At 33.3% G+C, this 18,024-nt stretch overlaps 1 protein-coding gene across 1 annotated transcript in view; it reads left to right on the top strand.

Moving 5' to 3' along the window:
• Positions 1 to 18,024, top strand: part of LOC129224100 (transmembrane protein 59-like) — a 31,752-nt gene that overhangs the window by 11,306 nt on the left and 2,422 nt on the right. The window contains exons 3-5 of the mRNA XM_054858506.1: positions 4,387 to 4,469; positions 9,943 to 10,120; positions 13,978 to 14,162. Coding sequence (XP_054714481.1) covers positions 4,387 to 4,469; positions 9,943 to 10,120; positions 13,978 to 14,162 — 446 coding nt within the window. The remainder of the gene's footprint in view (positions 1 to 4,386; positions 4,470 to 9,942; positions 10,121 to 13,977; positions 14,163 to 18,024) is intronic.

Raw genomic sequence — 18,024 nt, 5'->3', positions numbered from 1 at the left:
CCCCCCCCCCATCCAAATGTTTGTGTGAATAATATAATTCAATGGATAAGAAGTTCAGACGTACAGAAGGTGATATGGATTTATCATTAAAAATCATTATTTTGGCTAATTAACGAATTTCTTCACGTATTTATTGCCAGGCAGCTAATTTGCCTTTTGGTGCTACCCTGGGTTTAACTATGAATGGTCCTCCCGAGGTCCTCTTTTTAATCCTAACTGGTCCTCTTTGGTCCCCTTTTTGATTCAAAGTGGTCCTCTTTTACCCTTTTCTATAGCTAAAATGTGTTGGGAGCCCTGATTATTGTTAATGTCTTTTTTTAATTTATTTAATTTATGTGTATTTATTTATTTTTTCTGCTTTTGTTTGCCTCTTGCCTGTTTCTGTACAATTTTGCAGCCACCTGCTCTGTAATTAAAAATTCTCCCACCTTTGTTTGGACTCTTACTTTTTTTTTCGTAAATTTTTCATTTCCTTACCAGTGTTAAAAAGTGGCTGTGAACCAAGAGGTATAGCAGGAGGATTTAGTTATTCAGTACAACTTTGCTATGGGACATAAGGATTCTGTTGTGATTGTGTGTGAGGTTGTACTTAGACTATGCTCTGAGCATGGGAGGTTGGTAGTTTTAAAAGGAAATTAAAAAGACAGTGTATTAACGATCAATACTTACTATGTTTTTTAATATGTAGCAATGAACCATATACATAATAAACTTACAGTAAATTACTAACCTACAGTAATCATGAACTATATCGATAATAATCGAAAAATGTAATACCTTTAAGTACTAATTGGTGTGAGTTATAGTAATTAAAATAAAACAAATAAAAACAGAGTAATTATTTATAAAACTTTTTAAAACATACTTTTAGTTTAAAAGATGAATAATATCTAACATTTGTCTTGCAAAGATAATTTAAGTTTTTTAATCTTCATGCATTCAATGTCTTTAACTCGAAAATGTTGGCTATACCCATTTTACCCCGTACAACTAAAGGTGCTATAAAATTTTTGTAAATATTAAAATTTACTTATTTTTTGAGTTTCTTGTTAGAAAAATTCTTTTTTTATCAAATCCAAATAAAAAACTTCCGAAAATCTTCCTGTAAATTTTTTTAGAAAGAAGTTTATGACTCACTATAAAACATTGTTTTGTGTTCTGAAAATTAAAACTGTTGCTAAGCCTGGTAAATGAGTTGCGAGATTTTTTTCCTCAAGTCAAAATGTTGCCTGATATGTAAACATTTTCATCATATTTTTTTATTTTCAAAAAATGTTGTCCAGTAGAATAAAATCAAGAAAAATGCAACTATACCCATTTTACCCCGGGTCCCCCTATTAGATCTAAAAATAAGGAACTTTTGCACCTTTTAAAGATAAAAGGGGAATTCTGTCCATTACTCATCCTTTCGTCATCCTATCTGTTGCTGGGTATCATCAGAATTGTCTCTGTGTCTGTTACTGGGGGTTGGACCTTTTTTCAAAATTGAGCAAATAAAAATAGTATTAACTAATTTAGAGGATTCAAAAGCAGCCAAACGTTAGATGAGATGCAGTTGCAGTGAGAAAAAATAATGTAAGTCTAATTTTTGTCTAAGTGTTTCTTTGGGAAAAGTTTTGGTATGCATAAGCATAATTCATCAAAATCTTAAGAAAAACGTGAGTTAAGCTGTTAAATGTACATCAATTACCACTCATATGCCCTCAAAACCGGCCTTAGCAAAGTTTTGTACTTTTTTTTTTTTTGCTGCCGCTAAAAATGGCTTTTAGTTGTTGATTTTTTTGCCCCCCCCCCCCCCCCCACTTTTCAGTCCCAATCACCCCCTCTGGCGAACTGAATCTATTTTGATCATTTTTTGAAAAAATGGTGCAAGAATGATTTTTTTAAAAACTTTTTGGAGCCTTGATGATGCAATAGGAAAAATAAAAGTTTTTGTTACACGTTACATAAAGAAGAAGTAAACAAATACGATGCACACAAGGTGAAGATAAATACAAAATTATGAACTGCTTTGATGCCTATTTTTTCAAAGGTTGCAGTAGAGAATTCCCCGCCCCCCTCCCCCTACTATACCACATACTCGAAGTTTGATTTCTTACCTATATTAGTGTCGTGTAAACTTCATATCTTAATATATATATTTCTTCTGTGCAGATGTGTACAACCATAAGGTTTTTAAATGTCTGGAACGATTTTGATCAAATTTTTTATGTGTAATTAAGTTGTGTCAAGAATGGTTTCTCGAGTGGCGATGGATCGAATCGGAAAATCTCCCAAATCTATACTAATATTATAAAGAGAGATGGTGGATTTTTATGTGTTTATATGTTCTAGGTCAGGGCTGTGCAACTGCAAAGAGCCCACGGGCCAGAATTCCGGTCGCTGATCTTCTGGCGAGCCGTAGTTGGAAAAATTTGAACAATCAGTTCTTACCTCTTATACAATAATTAATAATAATTCTTAATGTATAAGAAATAATTAATTATAAAACAATGAAACAGGAGGATTATAAAACAATTTGCTTAAATTTCAATGGGAAAATTGAGGCAGATCCGCCTTCTTTACAAGGGCAGGAATGCCAACCTCGATGTTTTTCGTTGCCAACAGAAGGTCTGTCAATGAACTGTCGGAGAGATAGAGCTCCTGTGACGTGTCTTGATTAAGTTCATTGTCAAAGAAGCACTTTCGCAAAAATATATGCTTCCAAACATAGAAGCGACGAGAGCAAATTCTCAATTTCTTTTTCGAAATCAACAAAGGCCGTAGAATCAGTGTGGGGGGGGGTCTTTATTTTTAACCAATTGCAGGCAGGTTTTGCTTATCCGAAATGTTTCTCTCTACCCTTCCTGTCTCCCTTCGCCAACGCGAGGCAATACTATTTCTAGGAATTCGTTTGAACACCAGCGTGCAGGATAGGACTGCTTGACCTTGACCTGTAGATGTCCTGTACCTTTTTCTCTCAAAACAATGAAAAGAGTATAAAAGGGCGATCAAGAGAAAATTTCGGGACCCCGGCTTGACCAAGAAGGGTAGTCTCGGATGCTTCTTGATACCAATAATGTCGAAAAAAGAAATATGCTGAATAAGAAGTTGGCGATCTGCACAATATGCGTTGGCGGGCCGCCAGTTGGACAGCCCTGTTCTAGGTAATCTCAGGAACCTATCTTCATGCATAACATGTATTTTTTGTCGTAGTTAAACCATGTGACAGGATTGGTGCTTTAGGTTTTCCTAATCAAATGATCAGAAAGTACCGTACATAACAACATTTGTTTCTTGGTTCAAATCCATCTGAGTTTTGGCACCAATGGCAAGACTACTTTAAGAAAAAAGATGATGGAATTTGAAGACAAAACACATTTTCGTCCAGATAAATTACAACAGGGTAGTTCCGTACACAAAAGATCAGTGCAGTGTAAGATTTTTACCTTTGGTGGGAAGAAGAAATTAGGCAAATATATGATGAAATTTTCTTTCAAAAAATGGGAACGCTAATCGGTCGGAGTTTGCTTTGCTCACTGATCGGTAGGATTACAGGAACATGGCTTGGCAACATTGGCTATAACAATACAGTTTCGTGATTATTTGTTTACTGCTGTTAATGTAATTTATTATATTTTTTGTTCATCTGGTGAAATATTTTAAATTTCAAAGAATTGTTTTTGGTTTTTAAACAGTGTTTAGTCATTTTAGTTGAAGAACGTGTTTATTTTACATTGGGAGGGGGAGGGTAATTTTGCTTATTCAGGGAACTGTTTTTACATTTATCATTTTTTAAAAACGATATCCATTCAATTGTTTTATTCTTTTTCGAATGGGGGACGTTGCAGCGGGATTTCCTGTTTTTTTCTAGATGGGTAGTTACTTTTTTATAATTAATATCTGAAGATGATTTTTATCCTTTGAGTATAGCTGAAGAAAAATCATACAATCTATGAAGATCTTTCAAGTACGCGAGAAAAAATAGTTGATAAAACAACTGCTCAGTGGGCACTAGATAAATCAGGTTGTAATAAATATGTGCATTCTGACACCAAGCAGCTTAACACATTTTCTATTTACTTATTTTTTTTCATCAAAATGGTTCAAACACTTGATAGTTTGTTGAAAATTTTCAACTTTTCAGTTTACAAAGTTTGAACAGAACAAACGTCTGTCCGGTCCTCTAGTTATATATAATCTTGATTTGTTTACTTTTCTTTTCTGCATTTAATTTTAAGAACATAATATTTAATTTAAAAAAAACTTGGGAAAATAAGCAGAAAAAGTATATATAGGTATATAGCAGAGCAAATATCAATTATTAAGTAAAAATGCATTTTTATGTTTTATAATTTTTCTTTTTTTTTTTGTATATTCTTTTAATGATTGTTGTTTTATTTATAGCCTGCTTAGAAGCTTACATAAATGAAACCACTGCGAAAGGTTGCTTTTATGGATGTCAACAGGATACGTTGTCAAAATACAGAGTAATTTGTTTGTTTTTTCTTTCTCAAATAGGTTTTTTTTTAAATGTCTTTTGAAACTAAATACCAATTTTAACCATTCAAGTACATTTGCTAAAAATCTTGTTATGTAAACTAAATGTTTGTAAGCAATTTAATTATTGTTTTGAATCTTACATGCTTATAATATTCTCATTTAATGACATCATGATCAAAGACTGACAAAAATTGTAAAATCTTAAGAGTCAGGAAAAATTTTAGGCACCACACAGATTATTTCTCAGAATTTATAGGAAAGTTTATTGCAACTTAGCTTCAGAAAGATTCTTGTTTCTATAGTTGGAACAATTTTAACCTGGCAGTGTACAATAGACTAGTATGGTTTAGGGATGCAACGAATAGTAATTTGGCCGAATACCAAATATTCAGCCACAGTCAAGGCCAAATATTCGGCCGCCGAATAGTTAACGTTTTTGTTTAAAAACAAAGCACAGGTTGCATTTAAAGCACATTTCTGTGCATTAAACAAGTTAAAATAATATATCACAATATAAAAAAAAATTTCGGAGCAAATTAATTATTTTTGAAAGCCTTAGCATTAACATTAAAAATATTCATCCCTGTTCGGTCGAATAATTACTAAGAGAAGGGGAGAAATATTTTTTAGAACACTTTCTAAAGATAAGAGCTTTATTTCTTAGCTTTTGAAACAGCAATATCTTTCTACTTGAAATATCATTTCACTATGCTTCTCAAATAAATAAAAGGGGAGGGGGACTAAAGAAACCTGAATTGTTGTAAAGTTTTCCGCTCATTTAAGCCTTTCAAGACTCCTGGTTTGGATGGCATCGTTCCTGCCCTTCTTCAAAAGGGTATTGAGGTTCTTGCCCCTGTACTCTGTAGGATTTTTAGAGCTTGTATTGCTTTCGAGCACGTTCCAACTGCTTGGAGGCATACCAAGGTTATCTTTATACCAAAAGTTGGAAAAGATAACTACTTTGAGGCTAAGTCCTTTAGACCTATTAGTCTCACCTCCTTTTTATTGAAGGCTTTGGAGAAGTTGGTTGAGAGACATATTAGGGAAACAGTGTTGAAAGTCTCCCCTCTCTCTCCTTCTCAGCATGCTTATCAACCTGGCAGGTCTACTGAAACTGCCTTATATAGTCTCTCCTTTGTTTTGGAGAAGTCTTATAAGGACAAGGAGTTAGCTCTGGCTGTCTTCCTTGATATTGAAGGTGCCTTTGATAGAGTCCCTGTTACTACTATCTTGAGAACCCTTGCCAGTAGGGGTATTGATGTAACTATTGTTAATTGGATTGAAAATTTATTACGGTATAGGTTTGTCAATGCCTCTCTTAGTGGTGTTGATTTAACTGTTCACGCAAATGCTGGATGTCCACAGGGTGGTGTTCTTTCACCTATCCTTTGGTGTCTTGTTGTTGATTCGCTGCTTGAAAGCATTACTTCTTCTGGCCTTTTTTGCTGTGGCTATGCTGATGATGTGGTCATTATGGCCAGAGGCAAGTTCTTAGACACTGTCTCTTCAATCCTATCACATGGTTTAAAATGTGTGGAAAGATGGTGTCATTCTGAGGGTCTTTCTGTAAATCCTCTTAAGACCACTATGGTTGCTTTTACATGTAAAAGAGCAATCCAGTTGAGTAATATTACTTTTTTCGGACAAACTCTCAGCTGCGCTGACGAGGTCAAGTATCTTGGGATCTATTTTGACTCCAAGATGAACTGGAAGAAACACTTCACCCACTGTTTGGCAAAGGCTAATAAAGTCCTTTGGTCTTGCAAGAGAGCTATTGGTAGAACCTGGGGGCTCAGCCCCAGGGTTATCCATTGGATCTACAAGATGGTTATCTGTCCCATCATTACGTATGGCTCTATTGTCTGGTGGTCAAGAACTAAACTTGACATTGCTAAAAATGAGCTTAACAAGCTGCAGAGGTTAGTCTGCATAGCCATGACTGGCTGTATTAGGACAACGCCTACTGCTGCGCTGGAACTACTTTTAGGTTTATGTCCGCTCCATATGCGGATTGAAGCAGAAGCTTTCCTGTGTATGGAGAGGCTTAAACGCTCAAATCAATGGAAAGCCTACTCTTGTTACCTTTCCTGGAAGTACTTTGATGAGGATGTACTTACTCATCCTCTTTCTGGCCTGCCAAGTGACTACATGCTTGGCGAGTATGCTTTTGATAAGCCATATCAGGTTATCTTTCCTTCTAGGAGTGACTGGAGGGATGTTACCTTATCTCATGGTAAAGATTGCACTCTCTGGTACACCGATGGTTCTAAGATGAATGAAAGGACTGGGGCTGGGGCTTTTTGTCCCGGCGACTGTATTGAATATTCCTGTCCCCTGGGCAAATTTACTTCTGTTTTTCAGGCTGAAATTTACGCTATCCTGGTGTGTTGTGGTATTTGCCTGAGTCGTGGCTATAGAGACCGTTGTGTTCATATATGCTCTGATAGTCAGGCTGCCTTAAACGCACTTAAGAAGGATGTTATGACATCCCACATCGTTTGGGAGTGCTATAATTTGCTCTGCAATCTTGCAAAGCTGAACAAGGTTACCCTTTGCTGGGTACCTGGACACTCTGGAGTGCAGGGAAATGAAAAGGCCGACTATCTTGCTCGGAATGGTTCTGATATCCCTTTTGTTGGCCCTGAGCCAGCAATTGGGATTTCGAAAAATCTTATTAGAACTGCTGTTTTTGATATTTTTGGTAAAAAACAGTATAATAACTGGCGCAACCTTGATGGACAGCGGCAGGCGAAAGAACTTAATAGAGGTTGCCCTAGTATTAGGGCAAAGGAGCTCTTAAGTCTGAACCGCAACAGCATCAGAAGAGCTATTGGCCTCCTTACTGGTCACTGTACTTTGAAGCGGCATCTTACTATTATGGGCGTGTCTGATGACCCAATTTGTAGAGGCTGTCGCTTTCATGAGGAAACTGTTGCACATATTCTGTGTGATTGTGAGACTTTTTCTGCCTATAGGTTTGAACACCTTGGCCGCCACTTACTTGATCCTTGGGAAATCTATGACATTCCCGTTAAATGCCTGCTAATCTTTGCTACGGCCACTGGTCTTTTTTAAGATTTTTGTTTGGGGTTTAGTACAATAGACCTCTGGTCGCAGTGCTTGGCTCTGCTGAGTCCCCCTCTCTTTCATTTCATTCATTTCATTCAAATACCAATTTTAACCATTCAAGTACATTTGCTAAAAATCTTGTTATGTAAACTAAATGTTTGTAAGCAATTTAATTATTGTTTTGAATCTTACATGCTTATAATATTCTCATTTAATGACATCATGATCAAAGACTGACAAAAATTGTAAAATCTTAAGAGTCAGGAAAAATTTTAGGCACCACACAGATTATTTCTCAGAATTTATAGGAAAGTTTATTGCAACTTAGCTTCAGAAAGATTCTTGTTTCTATAGTTGGAACAATTTTAACCTGGCAGTGTACAATAGACTAGTATGGTTTAGGGATGCAACGAATAGTAATTTGGCCGAATACCAAATATTCAGCCACAGTCAAGGCCAAATATTCGGCCGCCGAATAGTTGACGTTTTTGTTTAAAAACAAAGCACAGGTTGCATTTAAAGCACATTTCTGTGCATTAAACAAGTTAAAATAATATATCACAATATAAAAAAAATTTTCGGAGCAAATTAATTATTTTTGAAAGCCTTAGCATTAACTTTAAAAATATTCATCCCTGTTCGGTCGAATAATTACTAAGAGAAGGGGAGAAATATTTTTTAGAACACTTTCTAAAGATAAGAGCTTTATTTCTTAGCTTTTGAAACAGCAATATCTTTCTACTTGAAATATCATTTCACTATGCTTCTCAAATAAATAAAAGGGGAGGGGGACTAAAGAAACCTGAATTGTTGTAAAGTTTTCCGCTGTGTAATGCTCATTTCTTAATCATTATTATATTTTTTTGACTTCTAATTAAAACTATTTAAGTCATTGATTAATCCTATTCATCTTATCTAAAACTATTTAATTTTCTTTTAAACTGGCAATCTAAAAAACATAAGAATCTATTCAAATAAGCTTATTTTTTTACATTTCTTGCATAAGAACTTCCTTTTTCAACATTCTTCTTTTACTTTCAAAATCTGTTCTTTTGATACCCTACCAACACTTGTTCTGTATCCTTTTCCCCTTAACCCCTTTCAACTAATGAACTCATTCTAACTGATAAGAGTTATAAATAGCAAGAAGCAGTAGCTCTGTGCAGATCCAGGTTTTGGTTTAATCTGGTATCACATTTTTTTTTTTTTTTACTTTACAATACCTGTTCTTTCAACACCCTCAGCAGTTGTTCTGCCACTACCCTAACCCCTTTCAAAAGAGTGGACTAGTTCTATCTGATACGAGTCAATAATATTAGTTGCTCTAAGCTCTATGCAAGTATTTCATCCTGTTCCAAGTTCAAAGAAAGCAAAATGGATTTTCTGTCCATAAAAGAAGTATAGTTTGGAGTAGTTTTGATCCCATACCAAATGATTGCACAAAAGCATGATGTTAGTTGTGGTGTCCCTGTCGTCACTTGACGATACTACCTTGCACGTGTTTTATAAATCATTTCGTAAATTGAGTCCCAATCTGATTAAAATTTTCATATACCGCACAAAAAAAAAAAAAACTGCACAAAAATGGGTTTGAGTATACATATTTTTAATTTTTAACAGTACACTTTGAAATTGTTCCATCACTTCTATCAATTATTTTAAAGATTAGGCGGGGGCAAAAAAAATCATGGTACTTGATAGACACAGTTAAATGAACATCCAGTTATTCAAAGTCAAGATAATTCATACTCTATTATATCATCGCCTCAGAGCAACAGTAAGATATCTTAGTGTTATTTCTGTGATTAGATGTCTTACCGTTGCTTTGAAGCAAAGATGTGAAGAATGGATTTCCACCTTTTTAAAATAAATTTCAAAATAATGCACGTTTCCTATATTTCAACTTACACCTTTCCCAAGAATATAATTTAAATCTATTGCTACCTCATCTGTATACGTGATACTGTAATTCAAAATAGATGTTGTTTCTTAATAGGTAAATAATAATTTTGCTATTATCTTACACCACGATTTTTTTATCTGTGAAAATAAATGAAACACAAAGGTGATAATTAAAATAAAATATTGCAGTACAGTATTTTGAGTGAAAGGAAAATTGATTCATTATATCCAAATTTTGTAATTGCTGTTTTTATATTGTATCTTGAAATATGAAAACATATTAGTTTGAGTTATGTTTCTTACAAAATATAGTATAAAAGGTAACTGAATTACTAATTATTAAAATAATACCAAAAAATGGAAAAAATGTTTATTGTGATTTGGTATTTTGTAAAAGCCAAAATTCTATTAATTTCTACTCATAAATATAGAGCTTTGCATGTAACTTAAAAATTTATAGTGTATATAGAAGGAAATTGTTTATTTCAGGATACCAGTCAGACACTTCATCTGCTGACACCTCTGGTTTATGTTCGTAGTGCTTATAATACTGTAGTAAATCAGGTGAAGCAATTTATCACTACCAGTTGGACAGTTTATGTCCAGGAAGATACTGGAAAGATGGTTGTCTTAGAAACTCGTCCAAAAGTTGTTACTTCCGAATTCAGTTAGTATAATTCCAGTGTTTATCTTTCAGTCTTCAAGTAAAAATGCCTCTCTTTAAAAAAGGTTAAAGTTTTAGAGAAAATGCACATAACTCCTTATAACATTTCAATCATCTGTGAAGCCAATTAATACATTATGGTTATCAATTTGGATAAAAAAAATTTGGTTAAAACAATGGATTTTTTTTTTTTTTTTTTTTTTTTGAACCCATTTGTTGAGCTGCTTTTACTAAACTTTTCAAAACTAGTAACATTATGAAATACTAATTTAAATATTGTTATAAAAAAGAGACAATTATTCATAAGTTTCAATTTATCAATGCATTGAGTGTACTAAAACTTGTGCGTACAAAATTTTGCGAACCTATAAGAATGAGTATTTGTAATAGTAGGATATTTTTATTTTATAATGTGTTATTTTAAATTTAGTTAAAAGCAGAAAATCGACAGATACAGTTGTAACTGCTAATAATTAAAATTTACAGAACCTATCAGAAGTTTCTTTTTTTTAATAATTATAATAGTTAAATGCTTGTTGATGCACTATTCTTTAATAAAAGCTCTGTTCCCAAACATTAATGTACTGTGTTACCTGAAAAGGAACATGGAGTAAAAGCTACTATTGATGTGCCGGATCGTTTAAAAAAGTAGATATACGGATCATTAATGTCAAGATCCGCGGATATGGACTCCAATTTTTTTTTTCCCAAGTGTAAAATTTGCTACAGGAGGTATTCCCTTCAGGGTAATGGCAATGTTTCTTCAAAAAATATCATCTACGGCAAAAATATAATCAAGACTATGATTTACTCTTTACAGAAATCTTCGTTAAAATTGAGGGAGAGTTGAAAGGAATTGGTCAGCGCTGCATTAATGCTTAAATAGAATATGAAAAATTATTTCTAGCTTGCTTAGTAGATTTAGGATACAGGAGCAAGAATGTAAAGCTGCTACTGGCAAGAAATCATTTTTCACATTTTATTACAGCATAAATGCAGCGCTGACCCATTCTACCCAACTTACTCTGACCAAAGAAATAACAGAGATGGGAACACCTTTACAAACGGTTAATAGAGAATTTAGTCTCTTTTTTTGAAGGATGTCAGGAAAAACTAAAATGAAGAATAACACAAACCACAAATAAGTAACAAAAACTAATACTAGATTAAAAATTGTGTAAAAAAGAAAAAAAAATGTCCCAGAGGACCAACCTCATATTAAGATGAATTTTGCAGGTCAAAACACACATTGTTAACAAATATGAACGGACAGCAGATAGAAATTTTAAATCATTGAACTTTTCTCCTTATTTTCTGACTATGAAATCGCTACCAATCATGCGTATAAAGACTTAGATTTGCATTTAAAATTTACTTAACAAGATCATAGCTCCTACTGTATATAACTTGGAAGATCCAAACAAATATCAAATGCAGAAAACTTTGTTCTTTCAATTAGGACCAAAATTTTTTAATGTACTGGAAAGTATTAACTACCATAATTGTGAAAAATGTTAAGTCGGTTTTTAATTAATATCTCCGGTGATTAAAGTTCTACAAAAACGAGGCCAAGCTAAGAACACTTTTGATCAAGTCACCTTTTGAATGGAAAAAGAAATATAAAAATTGGTTAATCTGTTTAGGAGCTACGATGCCAGAAATAGACACGCTGATACACACTGTAAAAACTTATTACCCCTTCTTTTTTGTGACAGGGTGGGGGGGGGGGACAACCGAAATGATTCCTTATAATTTGAACAGGGAGTAAAACCTAATTGAAACGGAATTTAAGAGTCTTTTCTTTAAATATTTAAAAAAATTTAGAATAGAAAAGATGCATCAAAAATAACGGATACGTATACAGATTTTCCCTTGGATATCCACGGATACAGATATCTGGAACATCACTAAAAGCTACCAAGCCATCTAATTATGAGATGGTATTTGGAATGAAATTACCTTTGTAGGATCTCAATTACTTTCCCTACGCAAACAGGGAACTACCCTACTTCAGTAGGAAAAGTCTAAGAAACATTTTGCATGTTGCAACATGGTAACATTACTTCTGCAGTATTTTGGTTTGCAAGGTGGTGATGCACAGTTGACTGCAAAACTGATGCTAAGAAAAGCCCAGTTGAAAATCAAGAAATGTGTTTCCACAACCAGAATTAGAAACAAATGGCTGTTTTGTTTAAAACCTAGTAAATATAAAGATTGTTTTGCTATCATTTTTTGTTCCTTCATTGTAAGTTTTATGAAAGTACTAAACTTTTGCTGTACAATGTCCTTTTTACCAATAGTTAAGTTTTCTTTCTAAGCAAGAACAATTTTCATCTTATTTGCCCCTCATTTTTAACCTTTCTGTGGGCAATCTTTATCTTATCTTTCAACATCCATAGTGCTTCTGCCACCGGGTTTTGCATATAATCAGGAGTTAACTGTATTCAAGAACCTTAGTCAAAGTTCATAAAAATTTGGGCTAAGTTTTCAGGATTATAATCACTATGATCATACAATAGAGTTCTGCTATAGTTGAAATGCAGAGCATGTGCAAAAAAAAAAAAAAAAACTAAAACAAAATAACCATAACAATAACTTCTTTTTATTGTTATTATTTATTTATTTGTTTAGTAGTTAGAAAGTTTTCCCTCCTTTTTACTTTGATTGTTTTGAACCTTATTTAGTTTCAATTTAGAACAAGACCCAACCGTAAGAACATGGTTATTCAATTTTAAAATGTCATACAACATTCCAATCAAGGTGTGGTGTACAGAAAAATTATTAAATAATAATGTTTTCTGTTTTTGGCGAAGCAGAAAACAGCTATTAGGATAAATACAGAGATTGTAGTAGAAGATGAGAAGTTAATGATAATGTTTGTGAGGGTTGTTTGCTTGAATTGATACTGATGTGAATGGATTAAAAATTTTAAAGGAGCATATTGCAACAAAGTAAGTAAGCTAATAATTAGCGAGTTTCAAAGAAGCAGATGCAATTGGATTTTGAAATACATAAAAGTCAAAATTTGCCCATAAAAATGCGAAAATTTTATTTTTAATTGGTAAAATTTTTAATGTATGTTTTAGAACACAAAATTCGTGACCAATTGAGCCAGTGAGAAGCAAAGAGATGTAATTGGACATTTTCAAGTTTTGAGTAAAACGCGTATAAAGATTATATCCTAGGTAGGCTTTCATTGAATTTTTTTTCTAAATCATGCTGTAGAGCAGCACCTACCAGGGCTACTAGTACTATCTCTTTCCCCAATACAGAGGAGGAATTCACCTACCATATGTACTGGTTATCTCCAAATTTTTTATTTTGCCACTTGCATCCCTTTGCTTCTCACTACCTCAATTGTTAGTTTTCATGATCTTAGAGCATTTTTTGTGGAAAATCATGAGTTTTCCATGACAAGAAATTTTGATTGTAATCGAAACCAATAACTTATCTGGTGCATTCTACTACTACACCCTGTCTAATGTTCAGTCTACTTATCTTTGGTCTATAGTTTGGAGTAACTGCCAAGAGTTCAAAAAACTGGAAAAAAAAATACAGTTGACTCTCTGTTTAAGGACTTTAAAGGAACCACAAAATTTCGACCTAAAATAGAATGCTTTTAAAACTACAGTGAAGCATCTGGGACCGTGAAGAGTAGTATTTAAACAAAGAAAGTCATTAAATAGAGCATCGTTAAACAGAAAGCCAACTGTATATAAAAAATTAGAGAGTTGTCTGGATTGGAACAGTTGTCTTACACTCTTTATTTTGCTGCTCATGTTTGAACATCGTAAAATTCCCCCATTCAATCACTGCCTTAACTATTGTGGATGAGATTCAAAAGGCTTTTTTTTTATCAGATCACAACAGTGGACAAAGATGGCAAGAAGAAAAACCAGATTGGATGGATTGCATTTCTCGCCAATCAGGCATACCTCGATGGCTTCTGGTTATTGTTTTATTTGGATTTATAATTGTTTTGTTGTGGTTGTGTTGTGCTGCTGCTGTGACTGCACCAAATCACTATTTGTCTTCTTCTGCAAAGGTAGGAAGTTTTATATAAATGATACTTTAGCATTAATACTGTGATAATTTTAAAAATATATATATGTACGATGAAACCTATACAAAATGCAACATGTAAACAATAGTTTTGCTTGGCGTACAACCATATGTTTATAGAACTAAACATGCTTCACTTGGATTAAAGTCAACTTGTCAGTGGTAAAGTATGAGCCACAGCCATTTATTACCATCACTATTATAGGCCATTGATTTTTAATGAAATTTTCTCCCTTTGCCTCACATTGGCATTGCAATTATTCCAGATAATCCACCCCGACACCACCATTATAAAAGCCTCCTCCTAGCAGAGTTTGATGCCTAAAGCACTCCTGTTCCTTTTTTCATCTAGTCTGCACAAATTACTTCTGAAACTTGCTTGAACCCTTTTTTAACACAAACCCCATTTATTGACGGGAAGCCTAATTGAATGCAAGCATTTGTGACTGAAACATTGTATCCTGAGGGGAAAAAAAGACTTACTTTGAATATAAAATCAAACTTATTGAAGGTGGTAAAAGGAATAAGTCAACAAAAACTATCTACCCTTTATGAATATGACGGAATTTTAAATGAAATTGCAAAGAAAAGGGGGAACAATACCTTTGAGGCTTCAATCTAAAGTGGCAAGTCAAACGTTGTAAAATGCTATGAAAATCAGGATGAAAGTATGTTCGGTTATCTAGAAAGCTGCTGCGAGCAACCTATTTTGCGAGGTAATGCTTTGACAATCATAGATCTATTGAGAATTCAGAATTTTAGAACAGCATTAAAGTTTTGTGACTATTTAACCTTTGACTTTAATAATGACTTTGCAAATCTGCATTAAAAACTTATTATTATTATTGACCTAGTTGGTTTGATTTCTTTGCCTTTTGTCTTGTGGCAACAAACACTCAACAACTCATTTGTCCAACTGCATTTGAAATCCTTGCCCCCTCCATCCGAAAAGTTATAATGCCTTTTCCTTGTTATTTAAAATTTTTAAAGAATACCAAGGGTCTCCCTCCTCTCGGACTTGCTGAAACTAACCAACCCCCAATGATTGCTTTGCGAAGGTTTACAGTGCCAGTTAAGAGTAAGCCAGGAAAAAGCTCATTAATTTTAGAAAAAAATAAATAAAATCCCACTCTAACCCAAAGATAAAAAGAACTTAATAAAATATGTAAAGTAAAATTGCCCTCCCCCGGGGTTCAAATTAACTTGTACTAAATTTTACAGCTTTAATGCTTTTTGTACATAGCAAAATGGCAGTTTTTTGGCGTTTAAAAAGTTGCTTTAAAATTTGACTTCTAGTGATATTTTGCTGTTTAGTTCCGGGCTTGAATTGAGTTCTAATTTTTATGCCTTCAATAGACAATTTGTGTGAAATTTTAACTTTAAAAAAAAAAGGTGAAAACACCTGGAGCTTGAAGCAATTTTTATACTGTATTTCATGGCTGTAAGTGCTATGGGGTCTCCTGGATGCAGACGGAATCTCAGTTTCTTTGACATTTTTTTTATTGCTTAGAAAAAACTAATGTTCTATGCAAAGTTTTATTTATTAAATTTCAATTTTTATGCACTGTCAAAACTTTGCATTGAGATGTCTAAAGTAGAGAGCTCACAGACTTAAATATTAATGAACTACATTGTGTAAAACGAAACCTTAAATTCGACTGACATAATTCTTGTTGATTCTTACGTAAAATGACCTCCTAAATCCAAATTTGAGCAGCATTTTTCCCATCACATCCCAAGTTTGCAGGGGTCTGTCCAGGATTTTTTACAAGGTCCGTTTTTTGTGAAAAATCAAATAATTTTGTGAAAAATGAATTAATTTTGTGAAAAATCAAAAAATTTCGCAAATTTTTTTTTTTTTTGTTAAAACAAAATTTTAGAATTTAGAGATGGCACAAACAGCATCAATTAAACTTAAAGTTGAGTGTTTTCCTCTTCTACGTCGAGGAAATCATTCTGGATTTTTTTTCTGATATTTGGCGGGGGGGGGGGGGGGAAGCATCGCTCTTTCAAGTATCAATATTTATCTACCATTCTACATTATGTTAAATTATACTAGATATATTTCTGTACAGTACTTAAAGTAATTGTAACAAAAATATAAATAAATAAAATAAAATTCAGAATAGGGTTCATCATTCAACTTTTTGACCCAAGACACTCTTAAAAAGCACAGAATTTAGTTTAAAACTTCTTAATTCCGTGATTTTAACAAAAATAAAAAGATATTTCAATTGTTTACCTCTTAACAAAGCGTAATATTCATTCAAAATTCGAAAAATCGGATTCCCATAGCGGATGCAAAGAGATCGCAATTCTCAAAGTGAAGGCATCAAAAGTATAAAAACAGCTTGTAAAAGAAATATTTTTGATAACATTATTTTAAAATTGCATTTTAGAGTCCTATAATAAACATATCATTAATATCTGTGGACACAGTTGACCCAAAAAATAAAATAAAATAAACCATCTATTTAGCATTTTAAGTTTTGACTCATAACAGAAAATGGAATTTTGCTTGAAAAACTTGAAATGAGAGTTCTAACAGAAATAAAGAGACTTTTCATTTATTTGAATCCTAATAAAGCGAAGTTAGCTTGAAAAAAGAACAAAATGTGATTCTCATATCGGATGTTAAAAGATCGCATTTTTCAAAATGTAGACATCTAAAGAAAAAAAAAGGTAATTAAAAGAGTTTATTTAAAGTTAATCATCCTTGTTAGCATCGAAAAATCAAAACCCATATAATTTTCTCCCAAAATAACAATTAAACATCGCACCGCACCGTAAAAACGCAAATATTGACAAGCTGGCAAAATGATGAGAATATTTTCTAATCAAGTCATTATAAAGGTTCAACGCCAGACACTAAGTGGTGATAATTTTGAAGTTGGTAACACTATCTGAAGAGATCATACTTTTTTCTCACCCTTACTATCCCTTTGCAGTTCTAAGTTCATTTCGCAGATATATATTATTATTGTTTATTAAATCATGAGCGGAGAAAAGTGCTTACCAATGCCTTTTCAGAAAAGTTTACAAAAACACCACTGCTAATTAGCCGTGATAAAACAAACAACCATTATATTTATTTGGCAGTAGCCATTATTTATCGCTTGCAGGAGCATTCCAAGAGTGCCGATTTTTTTTTTTTTTTTTTTTTCAAAATTAGCCGATTTTTTATAAGTTGATCCCTCTAATTTGACTTAAAAAAAGGTTCCAAAAATTATCGGTTTATGCACAGAAATATGCGTTATTTTGCTTTCAGATTTGCTCTTTCAATAAACAATTTGACAGATCCGATCTTGTTTATCAGAATTTTGTGAAGGGTCCGTTTTGTTTGATCGGGATTTTGTGAAAGGTCCGTTTTGTTTGATCGGAATTTTGTGAAAGGTCTGTTTTGGTTGATCGGATTTTTGTGAAGGGTCCGTTAACGGACCCAAATATCCTCTGGCCAGACCCCTGGTTTGGAAATAGCGCCCCTGATTTTCCTCCCCTTTTGAGTTTTATTGCCTTAATTTTTATTTTGTGGGAAAGGAAGCATTATATTAACTATTCTTCTGAGGGGCTAGAGAGGTCAGTTCAAAAGCATGAACATTTGTTACACGTTGGATGACTTATGTGGGTATTCCCACATAAAATGCTTTAAAACCATCAAAAATTAACATTTTTTCCTAGGGGTTTGCTTTATAATTTTTTCACTTATTATTTGGTGTATAATCAGGGTATTAAACTTACTCCTATGAGTCCCATGTCTGAAAAAATTACTAAAGATTGACATTCTGCTTACATATAAAAATCTTTGTGTGATAAAACTATGACAATGCACAAAAAGTGCTAAAAAA

This window comes from Uloborus diversus, chromosome 6 (assembly GCF_026930045.1).
Source record: "Uloborus diversus isolate 005 chromosome 6, Udiv.v.3.1, whole genome shotgun sequence".
In the NCBI taxonomy this organism is placed as follows: Eukaryota; Metazoa; Arthropoda; class Arachnida; order Araneae; family Uloboridae; genus Uloborus; species Uloborus diversus.
Note: the sequence above shows the minus strand (reverse complement) of the source record. Positions and strands in the feature narration are given on the sequence as shown.